We start from the raw sequence: 13,758 nt of genomic DNA, 5'->3' as shown, positions 1-13,758 counted from the left end.
GAACCCAGCCTCAGACTGTAAGGTGAGGACTGAAGAAAAGTGTACATTTTGACTGCAATGTGTAGTGGAATACAATGTATCCACCTTGATAGTGTCACTAAACAATCCAGCTTTAACAAACCTCACTTGAAAAAAAAAAAAAGGAAACTATGTTTGGGTAGACACAAATGCTAAAATGTATAAGATGTGGAAGCAAGAAAATGAAAAAATTAAAAATGGGACAGAAGGGGGTATAGGAAGGAAAAGGCTCAAGGATTCAAATGGTTAACAGGATGAAACACTGCTCATGCATTATGTATAGATAAACAAAAAAAAGCTATTGTTGAGCTTGGGTAACTAAGCCATTTTTCCCGGTGTTCCTGTCATGCAGGAAACACTACGAAAAGCCTAGCACAGTCAATGTACAGTGCAACACAGAATGTCAGAGCAATAAACAGGCAACAAAAGCTAAAGTGAAGGAAACTGTAAGCAATGTACAGTGCCTTGAAAAAGTATTCATACCTCTTGAAATTTTTCATAATTTTGTCATGTTACAACCAAAGATGTAAATGTATTTTTTTTGGATTTTATGTGATAGACCAACACAACGTGGCACATAATTGTGAAGTGAAAGGAAAATGAAAAATGTTTTTCAATTTTTTTTTACAAATAAATATCTGAAAAGTGTGGCGTACATTTGTATTCAGCCTCCCTGAGTCAATACTTTGTAGAACCACCTTTCACTGCAATTAGAGCTGCAAGTCTTTTTGGGTATGTCTCTACCAGCTTTGAACATCTAGAGTGAAATTTTAGGCCAAAAAGTTAAATTTTGGTCTCATCTGACCAGAGTTTGCTATGTCCCCCACATGGCTTCTCACAAACTGTAAATGGGACTTCTTATGGCTTTCTTTCAACAATGGAATGTGTAAAAGTGTCCCTCGCGCTACTTGGAGTAACTAGTAAAATGTGTCTATTTACAGAAAGATTGATAATAATATGCAAAACCAGCAACAACACCTAATACAGGAAGTCCCCGAGTTACGAACACAATAAGGACTGTAGGTTTGTTCGCAAGTCGAAGTTGTTCGTAAGTCGCAACACTGCATTTGTAAGTGTAACTTCCGGTCGGAACACTGCATTCGTAAGTGTAACGTCCGCCTGTGCATGGATGTGGGATGTTCCGGGAGCTGGTTATGTTATCTGGGGCTCTTCTGGCCGTGCAGTACATGTAGTACTGCAGTATGGGATGTGTCCGGAGGTATCCAGGACCAGCGTGGAGCACAAGTGGCCGGCATTTGAGGTCGTTCGTAAGCAGAAGTCGTTTGTAACTCGGGTGTTCATAACTCGGGGACTGCCTGTAGTGTTCACAATACACAAATAAAAATATATAAAGTGATCTTGCGCGGTGTTACAACAGTCTCACAAAACTCTCACCTCATGTAATTAAGAAAATCGCATCACTGATTAAGTTGGACTCTGTGAGCAAGAAAAGGACCTAATAGGGTGCTGTGGAGAGTCCAACTTACTCAGTGATGCAATTTTCTTCAATACATAAGGTGAGAGTTTTGTGAGACTCATGAAGGCCATGAGTCTCACAAAAATATAAAATTCTCCTGCTCTACAAGACTCTGGTCCGGCCGCACCTAGAGTATGCTGTCCAGTTCTGGGCACCAGTCCTCAGGAAGGATGTAGCGAGTACAAAGAAGGGCAACAAAGCTAATAAAGAGTCTGGAGGATATTAGTTATGAGGAAAGGTTGCGAACACTGAACTTATTCTCTCTGGAGAAGAGACGCTTGAAAGGGGATATGATTTCAATTTACAAATACCATACTGGTGACCCCACAATAGGGATAAAACTTTTATGCGGAAGGGAGTTTAACAAGACACGTGGCCACTCATTAAAATTAGAAGAAAAGAGGTTTAACCTTAAACTACATAGAGGGTTCTTTACTGTAAGAGCGGCAAGGATGTGGAATTCTCTTCCACAGGCGGTGGTCTCAGTGGAGAGCATCGATAGTTTCAAAAAACTATTAGATAAGCACCTGAACGACCACAACATACAGGGATATACAATGTAATACTGACATATAATCACACACATAGGTTGGACTTGATGGACTTGTGTCTTTTTTCAACCTCACCTACTATGTAACTATGTAACGATCAGATATCTTCTTTTTTATGGTGGTTACATAACTCTCATTAGAGCTGAAGTGTTTGGTTGGTGGAAAATGATTTTTTTTTTGCTTTGGTTACCTAGAGTTGTTCCACCAGTGGGGTATTACAGATATTTTAACATAAAGCACTACCTGGCATCCCCACCCTTAGTTCTTCCACAGAATATTCTAGTTTGAAGATATCTATATATCCAGAGGACATCATCTCTAATGCTTGATATGATCACAAATTCACTACAACCTCCTTTTTAGCAATTCTACCTAAGACCTAGCATGATTGTCGGTGATGGCTGCAATATAAGCCCTACCCCCCAAATAAGCCCTACCCTGTTTCCCCAAAAATAAGCTCTACCCTGAAAATAAGACCTACAAGGACTTTAACTAGGGCTTATTTGGGGGGTAGGGCTTATATTGCAGCCATCACCGACAATCACGCTAGGTCTTATTTTCGGGGAAACAGCGTAGGACTACAGCTGTCAATAAATACTTTTTACAAAATGTACGATTATATATATAACACCTTATGAAAGCAGGGAACATCTTCTCACAGAACCTCTAAAGGTCTTGCACTATTGCTTTGGGGGGAGACTTGCCCACTAGTTAAAACAAGTTACAAGCCAACAAGTTGACTTAATATAGCTGGATCACTAATATTTTCTCATATCCTCTAATTGCCTGAATCAAAAAAAAGAAACAAAAAATTGCGAGCCACAATATAGTGAGCCACATTTTAGACCCTTGTTACAACCAGCCACAAGAGCGTCTGCATTTATTAACCAAGATGCAAAGAACTGTTTACAATAACAACTTAATTAAACCTTCAAATAAAAATGGGACCCTTGGATTCATCATAAAGACCCTGTCACATTTGCATCATTGTCAGTGTCCTTGCTGAGGAGAGTCACTCTCACTAAATATATAGTGACCATTGCCACTGCAACATAAAGTGATGGGAGATCCAAAATGTTAAAGTTGTCACTAGAACAAGAGGTGAGGGAAACTTTTCCAATGGGGACACCTCTCCCTTTGTAGAGATATACTCCTACCTTCTATTGTGTCTCTTGGAAAGGAAGTGAAAGGAAATCTCTCCAATAGCACACAATAAAAATACTGGAGTTGTAAACCTTTCCTTCTCTATTCAGAACTTAAGCTGGCCATCGACGGATCGAAATTTGGCCGGATCAGCAGGAACCGGCCAAATTCCGATCCATCTATGGGCAGGTTGGCTGTACTGAAGTTGATCGATCAACTTTATCACAACCAACCGGTCAGGTTTTTTGCGTATGATCACTGTCAACATCTAAAAAAGTTTGACTTGGTTGGCGAAATAAATGTAATACATTATATATAAAAAAAAAATAAATAAATAAATTATATATATATATATATATACACTTACCAGAATCATCAACAACAGGTAAAGCAGATACACGGCGCTGAACAAAAATACCCAGAGCAACGTAGACAGGAGTGTTGGGATGCACCATAGCAATGTTATCGTATGTTCCAATCTTCAGTTGCTCTAGTGTTTGATTCACAAAAGCTGGCTTTTCCAGTTCAGACATCTGGAAACACAGAGAAAAGTGAAAAATCCTGAAGCCCAAAAAAGGGAAGTAGCAGCCATAGATAGAAGGAGACTCACAAAAAGTTTAAGAAACTTGAGAATCCTCTTGTGCGTTAATATGTACAGTGTATTTCCGGAGTCTGGAGCAATGACTGGCAGACGATGAATGCGATTTTTAATCAGAGACGAAACTGCATCAAATAGGCTGAGGGGCAAAAAAATATTAGTTGAATATTGTAACAATTCCTAAGATGGACAAGTATTAAGCGTGACCAATACACACCTGGCACTGGGTGATATGCTGACCAAAGGCTTAAACGAGTCTTGTAAATACACTTCTAAAGAAAGTAAATAATTCAACAAGGTTTAGATCTCAGTTGCCTTCAACTATCTGATTATTTGTTCTACCCATATTTTTCACACAAGAAATGGCAGATATTTAACTTGTAGTTTGATAACATACCTCTCCAAGTCTCTATCTTATGTTCCTCCAGCTCATAAATTTGCACCTGATAACACACAGGGAGCAAAGTAACACTTCAGTAAGCCATCAGATGTAAAGCTTATCATAAACTGCTTCTACTAGTCACTGAGCATCAATGAAAAAGACAGAAATAAAGCTTTTTTATGTTATAGAACTAAATAGGAAAAGATGTTTATTGCTAGGGTATATGCAATTTAAAGGATAACTCCAGGCATGGCATGTTATACAGTTAAATTTGTCCAGCTTGGACAAATGTAATCATGTATATGAAATACCTGCCCGATACTGTCAGAAACCACTGAAGAAGACACTATTACTCCAATGATCTCCACTGGCCCACGCTGAATGGCTGCTCTGCTGCACTGTGAACACAGGAGGTTCAGAGAACACTTTGCATTTTCAGAATGGTTGCAAAGTGATTCTGACTGAGGCGGAGTGGCAGGGTGGTGACATTGCACGCTCAATCTCATCCAATTTTAGAAAACTTTGCATTCATTCAGAAGATGGAAGGCATTGCTTAAATGATGCCTGTAATGTATTCACAAGACACCAGGCTGGCCACTCAGCACGGGACCCAAAAACAAGTGGAGATCACTGAAGTAGCGGTGTCTACTTCAGTGATTTCCAGCTTCTAGCAGCATTGGCCAGGTAGGTCATATTCATAGTTACACTGGTCAAAGCTGGACAACTATGAAATGCTGATGCCTGGAATTTTTTTTAGGAGAGGATGATTTTTTTTGTTTTGTTTCAGGATGCATTCTCTTGCACTGTCAGTGACATGAACTTGGGTAAATACCAGATATAGATATACATTTTTCTAACCAAAGAGTTCTTTAAAAGTGGAGAAAGTGAGTAGTTGCCCACAATAAGCAGATGCTTATGCAGGGGGGTGTGGGGAGCACTCAGGCAGCTTCTCCTTGTGACAGCACTGTCACATGGGGGTGAATAGAATGCTGCTCTACCGGGCATCATCCCGGTACTGTTTTTTAGAGCGGGCAATCGGCTATCCAGGGATAACAACCGATGCGGCTAAAAGCAACTTGATTGTTATCCTGGAGGAGCGGTAGGGGACATCCCCCCTCCCGCCGCTCTGGCCGGGCCTCCTGTCCCACCGGGAGACCCGATTCACGATCCGCCACTTCCGGCGGCTAGAGAGAGACTGAATCAAAGCCGGAAACTGCTTCGTTCCAGTCTCCTGAATGTAAACACGGAAGCGACATCACAATGTCACTTCCTGTTTACTCGGCTGCCAATGGCGGCGGATTTTAAAAAATATACAGTATTTCGGCGATCTGAATACTTTGAAGTGCAAAGGAGGGACTGGAGGTCTTTTAGACCCCGATCCCTCCATAAAGAGTACCTGTCACTACCTATTACTGTCACAAGGGATGTTTACATTCCTTGTGACAGCAATAAAAGTGATCAAAATATAAAAAAACCCCCAAAAAACACAATTTAATAATATAAAAATAAATAAGAATTTTTTTTTTTTTATTAAAGCGCCCCCGTGCCAGCGAGCTCGCGCAGCAAAGAAAACGCTTACGGAAGTCGCGTCCGCATATGTAAACAATGTTCAATCATACATGTGAGGTATCGCCACGATCGCCAGAGTGAGAGCAATAATTACAGCACTAGACCTCCTCTGGTAACTGTAAAAATAAATTAAAGCATCGCCTATGGAGATTTTTAGGTACCGTAGTTTGTTGCCATTCCACGAGTTTGTGCAATTATTCTTAGTCATTTTCTAGCAAAAAATATGGCTTTTAACTTGTAAACACCAAATGTCAGAAATAAGCTTAGGCGTGAAAAGGATAATCTGTCCCCTTGGGAAGCTATAGGCAACCTAAAAAAAAAAAAAAAAAAAAAAATGAAGAAGGATTGGAGAGGGGTAACTCTTCCAGGTATATAACCGATAACCAGTCCATGCAGAGGGCAATGTTCTCTTGTACTAAGTAGCAAATGCATTGTCTCCAAATGGTTCTTTTTTTTTTTTTTTAATTATTTTGCTTTTTTATTTTATTTTTAAACTGTTCCTTTCATTCTTATTATCCCTCCACTTCACAGTGAGCAAATTATTGCACTTCAAGCAGGCTCTCTCCCCCAGCCTAAGACGGGAATCTACAAGCCTCTGGGGTAAGTCCCGGCGATTAGATCGCACGGTGCCACATGCGCCAATCTGATGATCAAACAAGTGACTAAAAAGTGGCACGCTTGTGTAATAATTGTCCACATACAAATGATACCCCTTTCCGAATAAGGGTGACAGCAAGTCTCACACAATCTTGCCAGCGCTCCCTATGTACTCTCTGCAGTTCGGTGGCTGTACGTGACTATCTCTTCCCTCGTAAACCATAAAACTATATGCATAGCCTGTGGCCCTGTCACAGAGCTTACACATCTTGACCCCGTATCTGAGACGCTTGCTGGGAAGATACTGTTTTTAAAGACAAGCGGCCAGAAAATTTAATCAGGGACTCAACGCAGACAACTTGATCGGGAGTAAACAAGGCTGAAAAACGTTGGTTGAAGTGGTTTACGAGGGGCCGAATTTTGTAGAGCCGATCGTATCCAGGGTCTCCATGAGGACGACAGAGTTCATTGTCGGTGAAGTGCATGAACCGAAAGATCTGCTCATATCGTGCCCTGGCCATGGAAGCAGAGAACACGGGCGTATAGTGAATTGGGTCAGTGGACCAATATGACCACAACTCACTCTTTAGTTACGCCCACGAGGAGGGATAGGCCCAGAAAGGTCTTAAATTCGGAAACCGTAATTGGTTTCCAATCTCTGGGGAAGGGAGGACAAGTGGGGATTAGCGGCAATGAATAGACCAGCATACAATTGGTCCACAATAGATCTATAGAGATCTTCCATGAAAAACAGTGAATAAAAATCAAGTGATGTAAAATCATCTGTTTCCACCCGAATTCCAGGTTGGCCAGTGAATGGGCGAAGTACGGGTGCTGAACAAGTAGTGGGCTCCCGATTAGGATTGGCAAATTCTGCAGGAAGGACACTATGGGCACGACGGGCCTGTCTTTGTCTTCTTGGTGGCAGCGGGACACTACTTGTGCTTACCACCTCGCCAGCTTGAAATACACTTATGGGACTCGCCACGTCACCACGTGATACTCCAGTGCTGGATGTACGACCAGGGTGTACTAGGCCGCTGGTGCTTGCCAGTTCACCAGAAGGATGAGCGGCACTAGCACTGGCTCTCTGCTCCATACGAGAGCCCTGCGGTTCTTGTACCTCAACAGCAGAAGAACGGGGTCGGGTGCGCCTGACCTTGGCAGGGACCACTTCTCCGTCGTCAGAGCTATTTGTCATGAAGCCGCTGTGGTCTACAGGATCATATTCTGAGCCTGAATCTGACAGATGAGTGACTTCCTCTTCACCATCTGTCATGCTCAGAAATGTAGAGGCCTCTTCACTAGTGTACCTTCGATTTACCATTTTGGGCTCTAAATTTACTAGTACACTAGTGAGACTCACAGGAAAAAAAGCTCCTAGGCTGTCAGCAACTGTATCAAACGCTACCAAAAAAACGGTTAGCGATCGCAGGGATCAGGCCTGACTCTGTGAAAGCTGCAGTTATGTGTTTAGTGTTTTGTAAGTGACAGTGATCGATCGATACTGCACTTGGGTGGGCTGGGCGGAGGGGCAAAACGCAGGTGCTAGCAGGTATCTGGGCTGATCCTGCTAACACTGCGTTTTCGGAAACCCTAAACTGCTGGGGACACTAGTATAGATCTGATCAGATATTGATCCGTTCAGACACTATACCACTAAGGGAGGTGTATGCTTCGTGCGAGGGTGTTAGTGCTACTGGCACTAATCTGACGCTGCCTGGGGTGACACAGACCTAACTGATATCACCCGCTGGGCGATCAGGGGGTTAAACCTTTATTGGGTAATAAACGGCGGGTGCCCTGACGCTATAAAAATCGAACCAACTAACCAGCGTCACCTATAACACTTATACGGTGATCACTGGTGACAGGGGGTGAAAGGGTTAACTAGGGGGCAATCAAGGGGTTAAAACCTTTATTAGGTAATCTATGGGGGTACCTGATGCTATAAAAACCTGACGGTGAACCTAAACAGCTAACTAGCGTCACCTGTGACACTTATACAGCGGTGATGACTGGTGACAGGGGGTGAAAGGATTAACTAGGGGGCAATCAGGGGGTTAAAACCTTTATTAGTTAGTTATTTAGGTTCACCGTCAGGTAGCCCCATATACTAACAGGCTAACTAGCGTCACCCGCGACACTAATACGGCGATCAGAAAAAAGATTGCTTAGTGACACTGGCGACAGGGGGTGAAAGGGTTAATTGGGGGGTGATCAAGGGGTTAAATCTTTATTAGGGGGGGTTAGGGGGATACCCTAGACCTAAAGGGGCCTACCACTAACAGCCCTAACACTTATGACAGTCACAAAATGACACCAATGCAGTGATCAGTAAAAAAATTGAAAACTGCTATTGGTGTCACTGTAACAGGGGGTGCAGGGGGCGACTTGTGTGCCTAGGTGTACAAGTGTTAGTGTGCTGTTGGTGCAACTCACTCTGATGTCTTCTCTCCTTGGGTGCTGGAATGAAAAGGCTGCAAGATGACAGACGACATCACTTCCTCTGCTTCTGTGTACAGTTTCAGAAGCAGAGGAAGCTTCTCATTCGTCAGCAGCGATCGTGAGGCCATGAATCGCTGGCCTCCCCTCAGGACAGATCGCTCCTGGAACGAAGCCGACCACCTCGGAAACCCGATTGCGATTGCACCCCCAGCCCGCGGGAGGGGAGTAACGTACGGGTACGTTACTCTGCCTACTCGTGCCATTCTGCCGACGTATATAGTCGTGAGGCGGTCGGCAAGCGGTTAAACAGAAGTCGATGTTCCGATTGGACTAACCACCCTGTCAGGTAAAAGCCACTCGAGCAGCGGCTGCAGCACTGATCTTTGTATTCAGACAAAGTATTCTGGGGTATCAGAATACAAATAGCACAGCAGGGAGGATTCCCACATACACCTTGATTTTGTGGCTGGAGTAAATCGGTTCCCAACCATGTAGAGATAAAAGAATTTGACAGGTGATATTTCAGTGTTGGGTGAACTTTAAGGGGTGTTTTAAACATCTAAACTAAATACACCCAGATCCATCACTCCACTCTTCAACTCACCCCCTCAATCTCCTCACCTATCACAAACTTACTGAGTGACATATCAGTATGGATGTCACAGCACTTCCTCAAACTCAATCCTTGAAAAACTTGAAATATTTCCTCCTCCCGATCCCCTCCCCATGACTTTACTATTAAGATCAACGGCACAACCATTGGTCCCTCCGCACATGCCAGGGTGCTGGGTGTAATCCTAGACTCTGACCTCTCCTTCAGCCCCACATTCAATCACTGGCTACAACGCCTTAACCTCCGCAACATATCTAGAATTTGCCCCTTCCTAAATAATGACACCACAAAACAACTTATTCACTCCTTGGTTTTTTTCCCGTCTTGCCTATTGCAACTTTCTCCTCACTAGCCTACCTTTACACAGGCTACCCTCCCTCCAGTCTATTATGAATGCTGCTGCTAGACTCATACACCTTACTAACCGATCCGTGACTGCTGCTCCTCTCTGCCACTACCCCACCATATAAAATTCAAAATACTAAACACAACATACAAGGCCATCCCCAACCTCATCTGCAGATATCGTCCAAATCATCCTCCCACTCGTCCCAAGACCTCCTACCCTCTAGCTCCCTCGTTACCTCCAGGACTTCTCCAGAGCCTCTCCCATCCTCTGGAATTCCCTGCCCCAGTATGTCCGGTCAGACCTTACTCTGTGTATCTTTAGGGCAATCACCTGAAAACTTACTTATTCAGGGAAGCCAATCCCACCTCCACCTAAGAACTGTATCCATGCCACCTTCATCAGATCATCTCCCCCAGCATTAACATTTTGAACTGTATCCATGCCACCTTCATCAGATCATCTCCCCCAGCATTAACATTTTGTACCACCTCCCCCTTCCTTTAGATTGTAAGCTCCGCGAGCAGGGCCCTTCTGTCCCTTTTGTATTGAACTGTATTGTAATTGTACTGTCCCCCTCTACATTGTAAAGCGCTGCGCAAACTGTTGGTGCTATATAAATCCTGTATAATAATAATAATAATAAAACAATATTTGGCAATTGAGGACATTTCGTGTGAAAGATGCCTTACATGATCATGTTTTGGAGAAACTGGTAATGACAGAGGATGTGATGTTGTAACGCAGAAATGTATTTAGAAATCATGTAGCTGTTGTAAATATAATTACTGTGGAGGCGAACTTTGAGAAGAATAATTGTTAGGATTGATAAAGTTTAGAGAAAGGCATGAACTGATAATATATGTGAATGTGTTTAGTAATAGTTTTGCCAATACAAGTAGATGAATCCTACTTGCACTGCCAAATCTATCCTATATAGTGTGTAGAGTACTGCTATATTACCCCAGCTTTTTATGTATGCCTGCCTCAAAAAAGGAATGAATTGTAATATTTTGTTTCATTGCTCCAAGATGGCAGTGTGCCTCAGTTTAAAACTGTAATTATAACACAATTACAGTACTGGGGAAAAAAAAACAAAAAACAATTTACCCACATTTTGTGTGAATACAATAAAAAATAAAAATAAAAAAAATTCTAGAATGTATTCATTAAAATAGTGAACAAAAAAATATTTTATTTTCTTTTTAAAAATCTAATAACGATTTAGGTAAAATTACTCATAAAGTTACAGCCATTTTACCCGACACATGGTGACTTTATGAAGCAGTGAAATCTATTCACTGCTTCATTCTCCGGTATTCACAGTGAAGATCTTTCTCCTCTGTGTGCCAGTTTATGAAGCGGTGTAGATCGCTTCACCTTTTGAGGAGTGAAGAGATCTACAAACGCATCCAACAGTGGAGAACGGCCCCTGATACTGGAATCTCCTGAGACTTTACGAGATTACAGCACCAGAAATACAGAGATGTCAGTTTATTAAGCAGTGATAAATTATCACTGCTCAATACACAGACAGACGGCGTGGATTAATGTTAATAAAATAATGAGTCCCCCTACATTATATACATATGTATACACACACACACATTATATATACATGTATATACACACACATTATATATATATATATACATATACACATTATATGTATATATGTATATATATATATATGTATACACATAAATATGACAGGGGGACATGCTTACTGTGTTAAAAATACAGGAAGTTAAAAATCTTCCTCCTTCCCCCTCAGATCCCCCGGGATTTCCTCTTTACTCCCCGATTCACCACCTCTGAGCTGGTGAACCTGGGAGTGTGAATTCTGACACAGATCGCCAGTGAAGCGATGAGATCACCGCTTCATAAACTGGCCGTTACCGTGTCATTCAATGAGGATTCTCCATGTGTAGAGATAATCGGCGGGAGAACAAGTTCAAACATGTTCTCCCCCGAATATCACTGTTTCATAAACTGTTTATGGACTGTGATCAGCGGCGATCCTTGGGATCACCGCTGATCACTGCTTCATAAACGGACACCAAAGGGGTGAAAATATGGAATCAGATATTTCTGACCTCATGCTGGAGGTGCTAGTTGCAGCGACGACTGGTGCTCCATTTTTGGGGGGGGGGAGGGGATGGGGCGGCACCCCCCCCCCACTTGATCGTCAGCCCACCAGCCCCGCACTTACCCCCATCTAGGTCACGGGCAGCGCTTCCTCCTTGACAGCTTCACTCTGTGTCTCCTCCTCCTCTGCATCACGGCGGCTTCCCCTGCGTCTTCTCCTCCTCAGCGGCCAATACAGTCGCCTCTCCTCTCCGCCAATCGGATCTCAGAACCCGATTCCTGATTGGCCGGGTGGAGAATCAGGAAGACAATAGGGAATATTAATTTGCTATTGTCACTCAACTGGGTGGACTCGAGGCGCAGAGCCCACACTTTTTTGAAGCCGATTAGAGCCTCTGGTTCTAAACACGAGCTTTTAAAAAAAGAAAAAAAAAACCCCATTGGAATGTCCGGCACTCTGCATGTAGATTAGGGTCGGACGCATGAATTAGGGGGGCAGCGCCCCTAATGGATGGGCTGTCATTGGCTAGTTGTGTAGTCTAATGGTTTAAATACTTTTTGATTCACTGACTTGGAACAAGCACATAACCACTGAAGTCAGAATATCGAACCTGTGTGTCCGTTTCAGGTCAGTAACTCAGAAAGTATCATAGCAATTACAACAAAGCCACTAGCATTTTCACGTTACCCTGGAAATCTTGCTCAGCTCAGTGTTCCTTTAAATATCTACAGGAAAACATGGGAAAAAAAACTTACCATAGAAGATTTGTAGTATCGATGAAGAATATTAATGAAGTCTGTGATGGTAAGCATGCCTTCAAGGGGAAGGAAAATAAGGTGTGAGATTAAAGTTTGGATTTATTATATAATTATTTTCAAGCATCTTTGTGGCCTACCTACAAAACTCTGCTTCTTGCTGTCCCACAAAGGAGCGGCTCTCACACCATTACTGACTAAAGCAAAGAAGGCTTTCTTTACCTGAAAGTCAATGTATAGTTAAAAAGGTGCCTAAAAGCAGACATAGTACTAGGACAGATAAATGGTTCATTTGTTTGCTTACCTGAAGAGATGTATCAAATACTACAAGTTTTGAGCTGATGGGGACAAGGTCATAGCATTTGTGATTCTTCATAAACCTTGTGTAAACTTCACTGTCCAATTCTGAGAAGGAAGACAGAAACATTGGAAGGCTAAACAATAAAACCATGACTGATGAATAAGTATGGACCAAATGTTGTCAAAAGATTCTTTACCTTCTACTGGGGACCCGCATTTTCCTTCTACACTGGGTTCAATCACAACAGTTCCCTAAAACATAGAATGATATTAAAGTGTTGATTCCAGTTACTAAGCAGCTGGTTTGTGACAACTATCTGTCCCCTGCAATAATCCAACATGACAAAATTCATATGAAGAGTATACTTTTTATTTCTCTATTCCTGCAGGGAAATCTTGCAAACAGACAGAAATAAAAGCCCGACAGATTGTACCCCCTTCCACTCTGTGCCCAAAAGGCAGAAGGTTTTTTTTCCCTTAATGCATTAAGGGAAAAAACCTTCTGGGTGCAGCCCCCCTTACACTTACCTGAGCCCCAACTCGATCCAGAGAGGTACATGAGAGCAGAATCTCTCCTGGTTCATTTCCTCCTCATTGGCTCTCACAGCAGTGGGAGCCATTGGCTCCTGCCAATCACAACCAATGAGTCAATGAGGAGAGAGCAGAGGGTGGGGCCAAGCCGCGCTGTGTGTTTGAATAGACAACGTCCATTCACATGAGCGTGGCTCGGGAGTGAGCCTGCTTGAGTGCCCCCATAGCAAGAGGCTTGTCTGGCACTCGGTGGGGTAGGAGGAGCCAGGACCGCTGGCAGAGGACCTAAAAAGAAGAGGATCAGGTGTGCTCTGTGCAAGATCATTGCACAGAGCAGATAA

The 13,758-nt window shown here is 42.8% G+C and overlaps 1 protein-coding gene across 1 annotated transcript in view; it reads right to left on the bottom strand.

Moving 5' to 3' along the window:
* The window catches only part of PRKAG1 (protein kinase AMP-activated non-catalytic subunit gamma 1), a 53,508-nt gene that overhangs the window by 10,875 nt on the left and 28,875 nt on the right, over nt 1-13,758 (bottom strand). The window contains exons 2-9 of the mRNA XM_073614053.1: nt 13,084-13,138; nt 12,891-12,991; nt 12,727-12,808; nt 12,587-12,645; nt 4,185-4,230; nt 4,005-4,059; nt 3,800-3,926; nt 3,557-3,722 (exon numbers count right to left, since the gene is read on the bottom strand). Of these exons, the coding sequence (XP_073470154.1) occupies nt 3,557-3,722; nt 3,800-3,926; nt 4,005-4,059; nt 4,185-4,230; nt 12,587-12,645; nt 12,727-12,808; nt 12,891-12,991; nt 13,084-13,138 (691 nt within the window). The remainder of the gene's footprint in view (nt 1-3,556; nt 3,723-3,799; nt 3,927-4,004; nt 4,060-4,184; nt 4,231-12,586; nt 12,646-12,726; nt 12,809-12,890; nt 12,992-13,083; nt 13,139-13,758) is intronic.

This window comes from Aquarana catesbeiana, linkage group LG02, assembly GCF_042186555.1.
Source record: "Aquarana catesbeiana isolate 2022-GZ linkage group LG02, ASM4218655v1, whole genome shotgun sequence".
In the NCBI taxonomy this organism is placed as follows: domain Eukaryota; kingdom Metazoa; phylum Chordata; class Amphibia; order Anura; family Ranidae; genus Aquarana; species Aquarana catesbeiana.
Note: the sequence above shows the minus strand (reverse complement) of the source record. Positions and strands in the feature narration are given on the sequence as shown.